At 40.3% G+C, this 14,469-nt stretch overlaps 1 protein-coding gene across 7 annotated transcripts in view; it reads left to right on the top strand.

The window, feature by feature from the left end:
* LAMA2 (laminin subunit alpha 2) overlaps nucleotides 1-14,469 on the top strand; it is a 390,451-nt gene that overhangs the window by 287,969 nt on the left and 88,013 nt on the right. For all 7 annotated transcript variants that reach the window (XM_079970713.1, XM_079970719.1, XM_079970718.1 and 4 more), the window contains 2 exons: nucleotides 3,546-3,688; nucleotides 4,176-4,274. In XM_079970713.1, the coding sequence (XP_079826839.1) occupies nucleotides 3,546-3,688; nucleotides 4,176-4,274 (242 nt within the window). The remainder of the gene's footprint in view (nucleotides 1-3,545; nucleotides 3,689-4,175; nucleotides 4,275-14,469) is intronic.

Below are 14,469 nucleotides of genomic sequence, written 5' to 3'. Positions count from 1 at the left end.
CCTTGAGGGGAAATCCATAACAGCTTCAGGCAGGAGGCATGGGGCGAGAAGAGGGAGCAGAACTTCCATTATGCAACCAAAAGTCCTTGCATTAGTACAAGCGTGGGGATCCTTTGGCTGCCCAGAAGTTGCCAACTCCCAACAGCCCCAGCAAGTATGGCCAATGGCCAGGGATGGTTGGAATTATAGTTGACCAACATCTGGAGGGCCAAAAAATTTCTGCACCTGTGCTATGGGAAGCAATTCATTAGATAATGCACATAAGATTTAGTTACCTTTGCAAGCAGTTTTTTCTTTAAAAAAAGACTTCCTTGTTTTAACAAACATGCTTTTTTATGAGGCATTTCACATTTAAGACAACTCTGAGATGTGCTGTATTTGGTAAGTGAAGCAGATTTGTGAGGAAAAGCTGGTGCTTGCTGCTAACTCTTTACTGAAACATTGCATGATTTTTTTGTCTTTCATGTGTGCACAGCAGTAATGATCTGGACATAATGCTGCATTTTCTAATAGCGAACACAAATTTATACTGACAGTTTTATATATTAAACCATAGAAATATTTAGTCATGTATAAATTATGTAATTAGAGCCTTGAAACGTTTTCAGTACGTTCCAGGCTGCATATTGGAGTAACATTACTCTGTCTCTTTTACTAAATTGTGGAACTTGCTACATCTTCTCTTTTCAACCCAATTATCTAGCAAGAGGTGTTAATGCATGATGAATGTTCAGTGTGCACATTATAGGCAACAGTTGCTTGTTCATTCTGAATATTTTCATTTCTTTATAAGCCATTCAGGATTTGTTTTTTGTTTTGTTTTTCCTATCATGCTGAATTAAGTTGGTTTTCATTTGCATCCCATTTTGCTATATTTATTGCCAGCTATTTCAAGGTTAACTAGAAAAGGGTTACTTAAACAAAAGAGTATACATCAGTGTTAAGTAGGGAAATCTGTTAGTATGCAGCTATCTGTTGGTCCAGCACAACAAAGTATTTTTATTTATTTTTTTAGGATTCTAGGTCTTTCAAATAAAACGGTATTCTACTATTTATTTGATTTATAGTTTCTGAATGCCTGCCTGACAGATCTGTCTGACTCCTTGACCAACTAGAATAGATGTTGTTATATAAAACACAGAGCCCAGTGTTAAAACTATATGTTATTTATGGAAATGTGCTTTCTCTTTGTGTTCCTTACGCAAGCACACAAATGAGAAGACTTGCACCACTAATAGGTTTTTCTGATGTGCATGCATAAAGTAGAAAATATTGTCCCCTTACTCAAGCAATTATAGTGCACTTCAGTTCAAGCAACAAATTAGTGGGAGGACTGTATGGAGTGGAAAGGAAAAAGAACTTAGTGAGGAAAGGAAGGAGCTGAAAATAACATCTCCGTGCTTCCTTGTGCAGCTTGACAGTTGCCTTCTCATTGCACTAAATCAATTTGTCTCCCATCCAATGATTTTCCTTGCTGTTGTTTCTACTTCTGCAGCTAAACGGGAGCTTTTAGTTCCATGCTGGCTGAAGCAGCATCATAGCTGCTTATATGAGAAAGAGTTGACATGAATTTGACTGAATGCCAAAAAGTATAGGAAGGGATAACATTTGTGCATAGCCCCCCATCCTGCTCAGTATGGTAGTAGAAGTAATATATTACTTATACCCCAACCATCTGTCTGGGTTGCCCCAGCCACTCTGGATGACTTCCAACGTAATAAAAAGACAGCAAAACTTCACACATTAAAAAAATCCCAATACAGGGATAACTTCAGCTGTCTTGGGGGGGAGTACAATTTTGCATTTTTATATACACATTTAAACAGGGGCTCCAAAAACTACTCTTCTCCCAAGTCATTTCAAAGAGGCTCCAAAATGGAGTCCTGTGGCTAACTCTTGGCAGCCCTTGACTGGTCATAATGATTGAGTTTTGGAGAAAAGACTGGAGGGAAGATTATTATTTGTGGTTAATGTCTTGAGTAAGGGCTCTAGAATAATCCCAGATAGTGGTTGTGGGTGTACCATTATTTAAACACAATCCTTAATCATCTGTACAGTGGTACCTCGGGTTACATACGCTTCAGGTTACATACGCTTCAGGTTACAGACTCCGCTAACCCAGAAATAGTACCTCGAGTTAAGAACTTTGCTTCAGGATGAGAACAGAAATCATGCTCGGGCGGTGCAGCGGCAGCAAAAGGCCCCATTAGCTAAAGTGGTACTTCAGGTTAAGAACAGTTTCAGGTTAAGAACGGACCTCTGGGATGAATTAAGTACTTAACCCGAGGTACCACTGTACTGGGAAGGTCTATGGTTCTGCAGCCCTTCTGTGCAACCCATGTGTTGCAAACACAAGCAAGCCCTTAATTCTACTGATGACAAAAGGGCAAATTGTTTTACATGCATACATTCTGCTTTAAAAATTTGAATTAAGGTAATTTTAGATTGTCTAGATTAATTTTCCTATGGCAGAGACTTTTATTATTAGTCTCCTTAATGAGAACATTATGATGTCTCATGCATGATTGCATTATTCACCTGCTCTTGATTCTCAAGTTTATTTCCCTCCTTATTTTTCACTTCCAAGGTCTTACCATTCTGCTTTAATTTCCCAATGTATTTTGTACTTCTCCATTTCTACCACCTTGAGCCACAAGTCTCCTGCTCTCTTACCATTTTTTTCACCATGCTCCCTTGTTATCCTTATCCCTGGAAGGGTCTCGTTGGCATAAGTTTGTCCCTCTCACAGTTTCCCCACCCCACCCCAATGTTGTACCCCTACTGTAGTGCTGCCTTCCGACATCCATGCATTGTGTGTCTGCAAAGGATCCATACATACACTTGCAGTCTGGGTGCAACTGGGTGTCCCAGCCATGTTTGTATGGATCCTTTCCTGACAAATGTACTCAACACATGGTGCTGGGGGGGGGGATGGGACGATGACTATCCCAGGAAAACTGTGAGTGCCCTACATGCAAGTAATGTGTGAACAGGGCTTCCCTTTTCCCTTTAGGTCCGAACTCAAAAGTCCCATTTCTTTTATGAAGCCACGCTACTGGCATTACTCCCAATCAACAATTGAATTTAGCCATTGTGAATTAAATGAATTTGCTTGCATTCATCCTTGTTGTCCATGCCTATGCCCACCCATCCCCATGTTATCTCTTCCCTCTCTCCATCCAAATTGAGATTATAAACTCCTCTGGACTGTGACCTGTGGTTTGCTTTTGTGACTTTATAAAATGCACTATAATGAATTCCCCCTATACAAAAAAGCAATAGCTGAAAACACATTGTAAATCACAAAGCCCTGTTTTCAAGTTGTTGACAATTAGATATCCCATTTTATCCCATCTGCTGCTCACATCTTTGTTTCCCTTCCTTTTATTGCACCATGGGTTTTTAAGGCACCATTTATTGGAGTTTAGTGGCCTTATATTTTGGAGAACTTTATGGGCACTGTAAAATATTTCCGAGTTGAAATACCAAGCATCTGCCTCAAATATTTAGCAAGAATAAATATTCTTTACTGTCCTTTCCCACAGTTTGTGATGACGAGTGCACTGGAGTCCTGCTTCATGACTTAGAATCTCTAAACCAGATGGCTTTGAGTGTCAACCTCAGTGGCCCGCTACACCCTCCATATAAAATGCTTTATTCGTTTGAAAATACGACCCAGGAATTAAAGGTATTCTCAAAACCATCACCAGCTTTAGATTTCACATCTGGATAGAGAGGCCAGCACACACGCTTTTGTTGGCATGTGAGATTATGTTTAGATCAGGATGGGTTGGTGGTGTATTAATGGTTTGATTACTTAGTTTAAGCATGCCGCAGTGGTTAAATAGCTATTACAATAAATTATTGGGAGGATTAATAAGTATAAGATGCTATAGTAATTCATGTTTCTTCTCTTGGACGGAAGGAAACAAATTGCCATGAAATGTGTGCTGTTAATGTCACAAAATGACTCTTAACATTTGATAAAGAAAAGCCACATTACATGTTTATCAGTGCAGCGTCTACTCAGACCCATGCATATACTGCTTGCCCTCTTTTATGAACATGCTTTATGTGTCAGCAGCGGCAATAATTAAGGTCAACAGAGCAGTTTCATTAAGCAATGTGTTATTTCTGAAATCCATAATGTAAAATGTTTGACTTTATTTCCTCAGCATTTACTGTCACCTCAGCGAGCACCAGAGAGACTCCTTCAGGTGGCAAAGAAGAACTTGGATACTCTTGTGACAGAGATGGATGAGCTTTTGACAAGGGTGAGCCCAGAGGGTAAAGGGTTAGATCCCGATTTCATTTTTAAGAAAAGCGTTTCAGGACACGTTCTTATGTTACTTCCCAAGGACCCCATCTCATGTTGTTAGGCCCAGGGCCGTCTTTAGCATATGCACCGCCGGGGTGCAAAGATCCGCCCAGCGCCCCCAAATTTAGTTTAGCCCCCAAATTAACTTTTATTATGCTTATGTCACTATTATCATTTGATAAATGGCGCTCACGCCTGCGCAGCTCCAAAAGGAGTTTTTGTCTGAGTGTTTTTGTTTAAAACCAGCTTTTCTAAAGAAGACAAAGAACACAGTGTTAAAGACTCCACACATATGAGGTGTCTGAAAGATGAGACGGGTGGGCATTGTGCACATGCGAGGGAGAGACATCTCGGGCAGCCTTTCATTGTGGGCGCAACCTTATTTCTAGAGGAGCTGGGAGGGCCCTTGCAAGTGAATATATACAAGCTCTTCTTCCGGAGCCTGTGCACACTCCAATCACTAGATAGACGCATTCTCTTTCTGTCTGTCTCTCCCTCTTTCTTGTCACTCCCCCTCCTCCCAGCCTTGGTGAGCGAGACTTTCCAGAGTGCTCTCCCTGCAGCAGCATTAGCAGGCAGGTGGCGCGAGATCAGTCGTGTCAAAGGTTTCGCTGACCCCGCTGCCACATAGCAGCTCAATAAAATACACTTAGGTAACTTCAGCGGCAGGTGCCTGGCACCCCCCAGAATTCTGTGCCCTGGTGCCCCTCACCCCTTGCACCCCCAGGTAAAGACGGCCCTGGTTATGCCAATGTCTGTATGCAGGATGTTCTAAAGCTTCAGGTGTTCTAAAGCCCCATACAAGCAGCATCATGTGAAATGAGTGGGTACAAATGCCCCAGTCTCTACCTCTGTTGTTGCCAGGGTCACCCTCCATGGCTTGAAGGGTGAACTTCTAAAACATGGAGCCCCCTGTTCTTATGGAGGCTCTCCATGCTGTTTACAACTCTGATTGCCTCAGTTCTCCACCACACAATGCTATTCGAGTGAGAGGTTTTAATGCCTGAAGAGGGCTAGGAAGTCATGTGGTATGGGTAGTAATAGGGATACTTCACACACTTCTCTTAAGGAGAATGTGACACAATTGGTGTAAGAATGGTGTTCAAATGATTCTTTGGTTGATTAAGAAATTAAGCCTCCGCTATTTGCCAATATCAAGGTGTGTTCAAGGTGTATCAAGACATTTTCGCGCCTGAAGCAAGATGCCATGCTGCTGCCCCCACCATGTGGGGTAGGGACGTAAAGCTGTGCAAGGGCTTCGCCCTCAAGGAAAAGCCATTGCAAAGCCTTGCTGCCTGGCACAAGGGTGGGGCAAACTCTGCGAGGGCTTCCTCTTGGCAAGAGGGGACGCGTTCCACAGAGCTTTGCCACCGGTCCCTCTCCACTCCTAGGGCCAAATGGGCCAAACAATACTCTGAGAGCCTCACATAGTCCATCAAAGAAAGTAGAATTAAAAATAGAGAGCAATGGGAAGGGGTGTCCATTCCAGATCAGAACTCTGGCTTGGGAGTGGAGCTTCCATTCTTTGTTCTTTCTGTGGTCCTGTCCTGGATCAGGTCCTGTGAATTTAAGTGGCCCAGGTTTAAGTACAAAGGAGTTAGGCAGTGACCTTGGTTTATTTCAACAGCTAATTAGACACCATCTCAGCTGCTTTCTCATTCTGCCTGAGGGTTATCTAAGTGTACGTTGAAAGCTTATTTTCTACTATAATAGAGGCTGGTCAACCTTTTTTTGACAAGTATCAGCTGTTTTGTACCTGTGTCCTACACCATGCAATTGTGTCAATAGCCAGAAAAATAGAATGAATAGAATGTGATTTGTCACAAAGTAACACTGTTATTTTCTACCAAGGGCTGCTTTTATAAAGCTCTGGAAGGAAGATATAGGCAAGGCTTCGTTTCGCTTTTACTTCAGTTTGTCTTTTTTTTATATTTGTGCTAGCATTTGTCTGACCTGTGGAAATAAAATAAAAACACTTTTGTTTATTCCAGTTTGTAATCCAACAGAGGCACAGCCAGACAGAGAAAATCGTGTATTCAAATCAAATCTCAGTTATGACTTAGAGCCTATCAAGCAACCTTCATTTAGAAGAGATGAGGGAGAAATCTTGTTATTAAAAATGCCTTTATTTTGTAGGCGGTAAAGTTCTCTTGAGATGACACCTCTGTTGTTTGTTATTCCTTTTATTAGTAAAGACTCCAAACTGTGCAGAAATTGGAATTTCATTAGTCAATCAGGTAGTAAGAATTTATATTAATATAAAGTGTGCCACCTAGTGGTGAAGTAGCCTAGGTCTTATTTCAACCGTGATTTGGTTGTTTGAACAACGTTGTTTGAACAACGGGAGAAGAACCTGGGAGGGAGGTGAATGATTTAACTTGGAGGTTCAACATTTTATATATAAAAAAAATAAAAATTGTATCCTTGATGCTGGGAGAGAAAAATCCCACTTTGTAAGTAAACACTGCTTGATATAACACACTGTAGTTTAGAGAAAATGAGTGAATGTCTGTTCCCTATCAGAAACTGGGAATAGCAGGTCTTAGGCACTATGCCTCTCTCAAATCCATAAGATGTTGATGGTTCAAATCAATAAATCCCCTCTTTGTTGAACACAGAATCTCAGTGAACCAGTCAAGCCCTGTCTGCAGGGGTATAGTTACCAGGGATAGATCTTTTAACTGTTAGATCATGAGTTGGCAAACTAAGGTCCCTGGGCCGGATCAGGCCCACCTGGGTCCTAAATCCGGCCCACACCACAAAGCCAGAACCCACCACGAAGCCGAGACTCCCGGTGATGGTGATGGGAGGAAGTGGTCGAGCGGCGGTGGTTCTGCCAATCAAACGCTGTGCCTGGTTTACCTCAGCGGCATTTGATTGGCAAAGACGTCCCCCGCACCGCACTGAGGTAAATCAGGCGTGGTGTTTGATTGGCAGAGCCACCTCTGCTTAGCCTCTTCCTCCCGCCGCTGCTGCCCTGATGCTCCCTGTGGGCCAGAGAGCGGAGCGAGTGAGCTTCACGAGAAGCGGCGGCGGCAGCAGCCCCCGGGAGGGTAAGCACAGTGTCTTCTTTCTCTAGATGGGGAGAAAGCCCATTTCACCCCACCACTGCCAGCCCTTCAGTGAATGAGGCAGGTGGCAAACCAAGAAGGCAGCTGGGGCTGGGGCTGAGGGTGGAGAAGGACTACTTGCCCCCTCACAGTGTGCATAGGAATTCATTTTTTAAAAAAATAAAAACATAGTCCGGCCCTCCACAAGGTCTGAGGGATAGTGGACTGGCCCCCTGTGAAAAAAGTTTGCTGACCCCTGTGTTAGATGGTCAGGCTAAGAAGCAGAATAAGAGTGAGGAGGAGGAAACAGGACTGCATGCTCCACGTCTTGCCCCCCATCCTACAAAAAAATGCTGTCAAGTATGCAGTTTTTATATTTCCCCCAACTATCAGCAGTCAGTTGCTCAAGCCTCAAGCCTTCTCCTTTCAAATTCTTGACCCCAAGTTGTCAGCACATGGTCAGAGAGAAGTTAGCCCTGTAACACTGGTGAAAACTATACTGTTTAGACAGAACCTCTCTAACACAAGTTTTCTTTGTTAACCTGTCAGTAGATATTGATGTTTTATTGATAATTGTTATGTGGATTTTATTCTCATATTTTGTACTCTGCCTTGAAATATTTGGGGGGTGGATTATGGTTACATCAATAAATAAACACGCTTTGATCTAGGGTATTACTCTGGAATGAAATTGCACTTGCAGGGACTTCCGGTTAGCGCCATCGTTTAATGGCGGGTTTCCCTCGGAGCTCCTGAGGGGAATCGGCTCCGCGGGTTCGGGTCCCTAGCTACGGCGAAGCGGGGACCCTAAAAAGTCACAGGCACGAAGCCTGTGAACTGGAGACTCGGTGGGCACCGTTTGCGCCCCCCCGAAGTTGCGAAAAAGCCTTTTTAAAGGCTTTGGAACGGCAGCGGGTGTGTGGCGTGGAGCTGAGAGTCGCTCGTACCCAGCCTGCGGAGTGAAGCCGCGTCGCCATTGACGGAGAGCGCTGACTTCTTCTTCTGAATTGGAATAAAAGAATCTACTATCCGTGAGTAGGATAAAATCTAAGGACTAATTGGGAGCCAAAAATTTTGAATTTGGATACCGAAACGGAAAAGGTCTAAAAGGGAAGTCTACCTTTCCGATCTGCAGCAACATCAAAGCAAAGAACTAATAAGCTTTAACTTTAAAGTTCTTTTTGAAAACTAAATCATCGATCTAAGACTGGGACCCTTCCCCCCTCGAAGGCAGGAGTGGGGGGGAGATCGTATTTTAAATTGCTTCAAACTTCCTGCTTGTATAGAAGGGGAAAATTTATACCGCTGTGCTCTGACCCTGGAGCGGACTGCCGGAGAGGGTAGCTGGCTGTGGACTGTTACTACGTTAAGGCTACAAAGTTGCATTAAATTGTATTTTAAAAGGATACGCTCTTGCCAGATTTGATGGGACTTTGTTTCAATCTGTCAAAGACTAATATTGTGGCCATTTGAGTGCTTTTGTGAGACTTTGAAGGATTTGGGAACTGTTTTGAATGCTTTGGGAATATTTTCTCCATTTTAAAAATTGTAAAGAGAAGAATTGCTACATTCGCCCTCTGGAGGAACTTGGTTTAACTACAGTTGTAGAGTGGAATTCAACCAGCTGCTGGGAAAAGGGAGATATGAGTGTGAGAGTGACCTTGACTGTAAGATACGGTTATGGCAAGTGACCAAGATAAAGGAGAGCCTCAAGAAAAAGCACTGAGGTCTGGTAGACAATACGGAATTGAGCCTTTCATGAAAAGGAGGCCTTCTACATCTGGAGCTTCTGGGGCAGCAGCCACTCCACAAGAAAAGACAAAAGTTATGTCTGAGGAAGCACTTTCGAAACTGTTGGGGAAAATAAATGAATCTTTAGACCAGCTAAAAAAGCAAGGTGCAGAATTAAAAAAGCAAGGAGCTGAAACAAGTAAACAAGTTGCTGAATCCAGTAAACAGGTTGCTGAAACAAATAAAACTGTAGCAGAGATCTCAGGAAAAATAGACATTAATACTAAAAGTATAATTGAACTTGGAAATAAAGTGAATTCCAATACAGAATATATTGGAAAGTTACTAGAGGAAACATCCACCATTCGGAAGATAGCAGAGGAAGCAAAAGAGATTGCAATCGTAACTGACGAAAGACTTCCACCGGTTATCAAGAAGTTGGAGGACCATGATTTGGCGCTCTCGATGATTGAGATGCAGAGGAAGGAGAGGAATTTAAGGATTAGAGCAATACCCGAGAGCGAAGGAGACAATCTTGTGGACTATTTAACAAAAGAGTTTTTAGAGTTTTGGCGAAAGGATTTGGAGAAGGAAGAATTTAAGATAGAGAGTGCATTTAGACTTGGTACACAGCAAAGAAGGAATAAACCAAGAGATTGCTTGATAACGTTAAGATCAAAAGAAGAGAGGGACAAAATTTTGGATCTGCACTATCAGAGAACTTTACGAATTGAGGATTCCTTCGTGGAAATTTTTAAGGATATCCCAAAGCAAATTTTGGATGCTAGAAAACAGTTCCAGAACTTGGTGGTCCTACTGAAAAGGAATAACATACCATTCAGGTGGGAGTTTCCTCAAGGCCTATCTTTTAAATATAAGGGAAAGAAAAGGAAAATAAAGACAGTGGAAGACAAAGACAAGTTCTTACATCAACAAGAAGACGATCTCTGCAAGGGGGCGGATTTGGGACAAGATCACTCTGGAGGAGGAACTTTGGACAAAGACAATCCACTACAGAGACTGAAACCACCGACAGAAGAAGAAGAACTACTAGGAGCGACAGGAGGAGAAGATAAATAGATTGACCATGGCTCTACAACTTCTAAGTTGGAACTGTAACGGTCTAAACATTCCCCGGAAGAGAAAAAATGTTTTTCACATATTAAAAAAAGAGCAATTGGACTTGATCTGCCTACAAGAAACTCACGTGACGAGGTCACATAGGAAACTACTCATTAATAAAAAATTAGGACAAGAATTTATTTCATCAGACAAAGTTAAAAAAAGAGGAGTGGTAATATATGCAAAGGAAAAATTACGACCGAAATTAAAATTTAAAGATGAACAAGGAAGATATTTGGCAATTGAAATTCAAGATCAAGGAGAGAAATTTTTGATCGTGGGAATTTATGCACCAAACGAGGGGAAAGTTGAATTTTTTAAGAAGCTGCATGAGACACTGATGGACTATACGGACACAAATCTAATATTGATGGGAGATATGAATGGAGTAGTATCGACCAACATGGACAAATCTCAAAGACAGGTAGTTACAAAAGATGGAAGACTACCAAAAATCTTTTTTGAAATGACTGACAATATGGATCTAGTGGACATTTGGAGAACAACACACCCACTTGAAAGAGAGGGAACTTTCTATTCTGAAGCTAAAATGACATGGACTAGAATTGACCAAATATGGATTACTAGAGGAATGGCACCTAGGATAAAAAAAGTTGAAATCTGCCCAAAGACTTGCTCCGACCACAATGCAGTAAAGATGGTGATGAAATTAACAACAACTGGTACCTTTAGATGGAGGATGAATGACACCCTATTTAGAGATGAAGAAGTTTGCAAAAAGGCACAGAAGACTTTGAAGGATTATTTTGAAATTAATATGAGGACCAATATAGAAAAAAGAATTATCTGGGACGCAAGCAAAGCAGTGATGAGAGGATTTTTGATACAACAGAATGCAATTAAAAAGAAAAGCCAGAATGAAAAAAAAGAGAAAATTTTGGAGAAAATAAAAGAGGGGGAAAGGAAATTGAGATCTAAGCCAAAATCACAGGATATTTTGAAAGAAATTAAACTATATCAGACACAATATATGGAGCTGATGAATCAAGAAATAGAGTGGAAAATTAAGCAAATGAGACAGAAGACTTTTGAATCGGCTGATAAATGTGGTAAACTGCTGGCTTGGCAAATAAGGAAGAGACAAAAATTGAACACAGTTACAAATTTAGAAGTGGATGGAAAGAGCATCTATAAACCAACAGAAATTAGGGATTGCTTCCAGAAATATTTTAGACAATTGTATAAACAAGGTCCTCAGAGTGATACGGATATAGAACAGTTTTTGGAGAAAAATGGACTGAAAAAGATCTCTCAGGAAAGTAAAGGGATTTTGAATCAGAAAATAACAGAGCAAGAAATAGAAGGTGCCATTCAAAATATGGCATTGGGCAAATCTCCAGGACCGGATGGATTGACTTCTAAATATTATAAGATTTTGAAAGAGTGGTTAATACAACCTTTGAAAGAAGTTTGTAACGAAATTTTGGAGGGAAAGAAGGCACCAGATACGTGGAAAGAAGCCTTTATCACACTTATACCAAAGACTGAGATAGAAAAGACTCAACTTAAAAACTACCGCCCAATCTCCCTATTAAATGTGGATTACAAAATTTTTGCTGATATTTTAGCGAAAAGGTTGAAAGTAGTTTTGATGGAGGAGATACATAGGGACCAAGCGGGCTTTCTTCCGAGAAGACATTTGTCAGATAATGTAAGGAACATAGTTGATATTTTGGAAAAACTGGAAGTGAATATTAACACTAAAGCTGTTTTGATATTTGTGGACGCTGAAAAAGCTTTTGATAATATTTCATGGAGTTTTATGATAAAAAATCTTCGGGGGATGGGGGTAGGTCAAGGGTTTGAAAATGGTATAAGTGCGATATATTCTGAACAAAAAGCAAAATTAATTGTAAATAATGTGGTTACAGAAGAAATTCCTATTGAAAAAGGGACACGTCAAGGATGCCCAATCTCTCCATTACTTTTTATATCGGTCCTGGAGGTTTTGCTGAATATGATCAGAAAGGACCAGTTGGTTAAAGGAATACAGGTCGGAGTTAAACAATATAAATTGAGAGCTTTTGCAGATGATTTAGTACTTACACTGCAAGAGCCTGAATCTAGTACCAAAAGAGTATTAGAACTAATTCAAGAATTTGGTCAAGTAGCAGGATTTAAACTAAACAAATCTAAAACGAAGGTTTTGGAGAAAAATCTAACAGTATTGGAGAAAGAAAAGTTTCAGAAGGAGACAGGGTTAACTGTGGTTAAGAAAGTGAAATATTTGGGTATAAATATGACATCTAAAAATTTGAATTTATTTAAAGATAATTACGAGAAAACTTGGACGGAAGTAAAAAAAGACTTAGAAATTTGGTCAAATATGAAGTTTTCCTTGTTGGGTCGAATTTCAGTTATAAAAATGAATGTACTGCCTAGAATGTTGTTTTTGTTCCAAACATTGCAAATAGTGGATAAGATGGATTGTTTTAAGAAATGGCAGAAAGATATTTCTAAGTTTGTCTGGCAGGGCAAGAAGCCTAGAATAAAATTTAAGATATTAACTGATGCGAAAGAAAGGGGCGGATTTGCCCTGCCAGACCTTAAATTGTATTATGAATCAGCAGCGTTTTGCTGGTTGAAAGAATGGCTACTTCTTGAGAATACTGATATTTTGGACTTAGAAGGTTATGACAATTTTTTTGGATGGCATGCATACCTGTGGTACGACAAGGTAAAAGTTCACAAGGGTTTCAAAAATCATATTGTCAGGAAAGCATTATATAATGTCTGGATTAGATATAAAGATTTGCTGGAAAGTAAAACTCCAAGGTGGTTGTCGCCAATGGAGGCAAAAGCCGTTAAAAAATTAAATATGGAGGTTAATTGGCCGAGATATTGGGAAATTTTGGAGCAAGAAGGAGACAGACTGAAATTGCAAAGTTTTGAGAAGTTAAAAGGGAAAGTGAGAGACTGGCTGCATTATTATCAGATAATGGAAGTCTTTAAACTAGACAGGAAAGTCGGCTTCCAGGTGGAAAAATCAAAATTAGAAACTGAACTGTTAGAATCTAGTACTAAGAACTTGTCAAAAATGTATAACTTGCTGTTGAAATGGAATACACAAGATGAAATGGTTAAATCTGCAATGATTAAATGGGCCCAGGATATTGGTCATGACATAATGTTTGCTGACTGGGAAAAGTTATGGACCACCGGGATTAAATTCACGGCATGTAGTGCCTTGAGAGAAAATATTATGAAAATGATTTATAGGTGGTACATGACCCCAGTCAAGCTTGCGAAAATCTATCATTCGCCCGAGAACAAATGTTGGAAATGTAAAGAAAGAGAAGGAACATTCTTTCACCTTTGGTGGACATGCCCAAGGATTAAGGCTTTCTGGGAACTGATCTATAATGAACTGAAAAAGGTACTTAGGTACACTTTTCCTAAGAAACCAGAGGCCTTTCTCCTGGGCATGGTCGGCCAAGTGGTTGTAAAGAAAGATAGAACTTTTTTTATGTATGCTACAACAGCAGCAAGAATTCTTATAGCAAAGTACTGGAAGACACAAGACCTACCCACCGTGGAAGAGTGGCAGATGAAAGTGATCGACTACATAGGCCTGGCAGAGATGACGAGCAGAATCCGTGACCAGGGAAAAGCAACGGCGGAAGAAGATTGGAAAAAAATTAAAGACTATTTAAAGAAATACTCTAAAATTAGTGAATGTTAGATTGATGTTGAATAAGAAAAATAGGGGTTAACAGCGATTATGATTAAGTGGAAGAAAATGAATGTTTTTATAATAAATCTGAAAGTAAGGGAGGGATTTGTTAACTAATTAATTTGACATGAGAATGCAGAAAGGGGAGGTACGAGGAAGTCGGGAGAGTAAGAAATATGAAATTAAGAGCAGGAAATTATACATGTTGCATTTTATTGTCTTTTGTTGTTTTGTTTTATTTGTTAAAAAAATATATGGAAAACTGAATAAAAATTATTTAAAAAAAAAAAAGAAATTGCACTTGCAGGGACCAGGGACCTTATAGTTCTGAGGAGATTATGTATTGTAGGCCTTGATGTGCATGTTCAGCCAGTTCTGTTCTGTAACACAGAAATAACAAACTTCATGAGGTATCTAGCATTTTCCGTTGCTTCTTTTCTGGTAGAAGTGTGTTCTTTTCTAAGTTAAGCATTGATTCCTCCCTCGTAGCATTTAGAATGGATACATAGCTTTAATGTTGAAAACATTAAAGACTTTGAGAAAACTAAAGGTAC

This window comes from Podarcis cretensis (assembly GCF_951804945.1).
Source record: "Podarcis cretensis genome assembly, chromosome: 3".
Classification (NCBI taxonomy): domain Eukaryota; kingdom Metazoa; phylum Chordata; class Lepidosauria; order Squamata; family Lacertidae; genus Podarcis; species Podarcis cretensis.
Note: the sequence above shows the minus strand (reverse complement) of the source record. Positions and strands in the feature narration are given on the sequence as shown.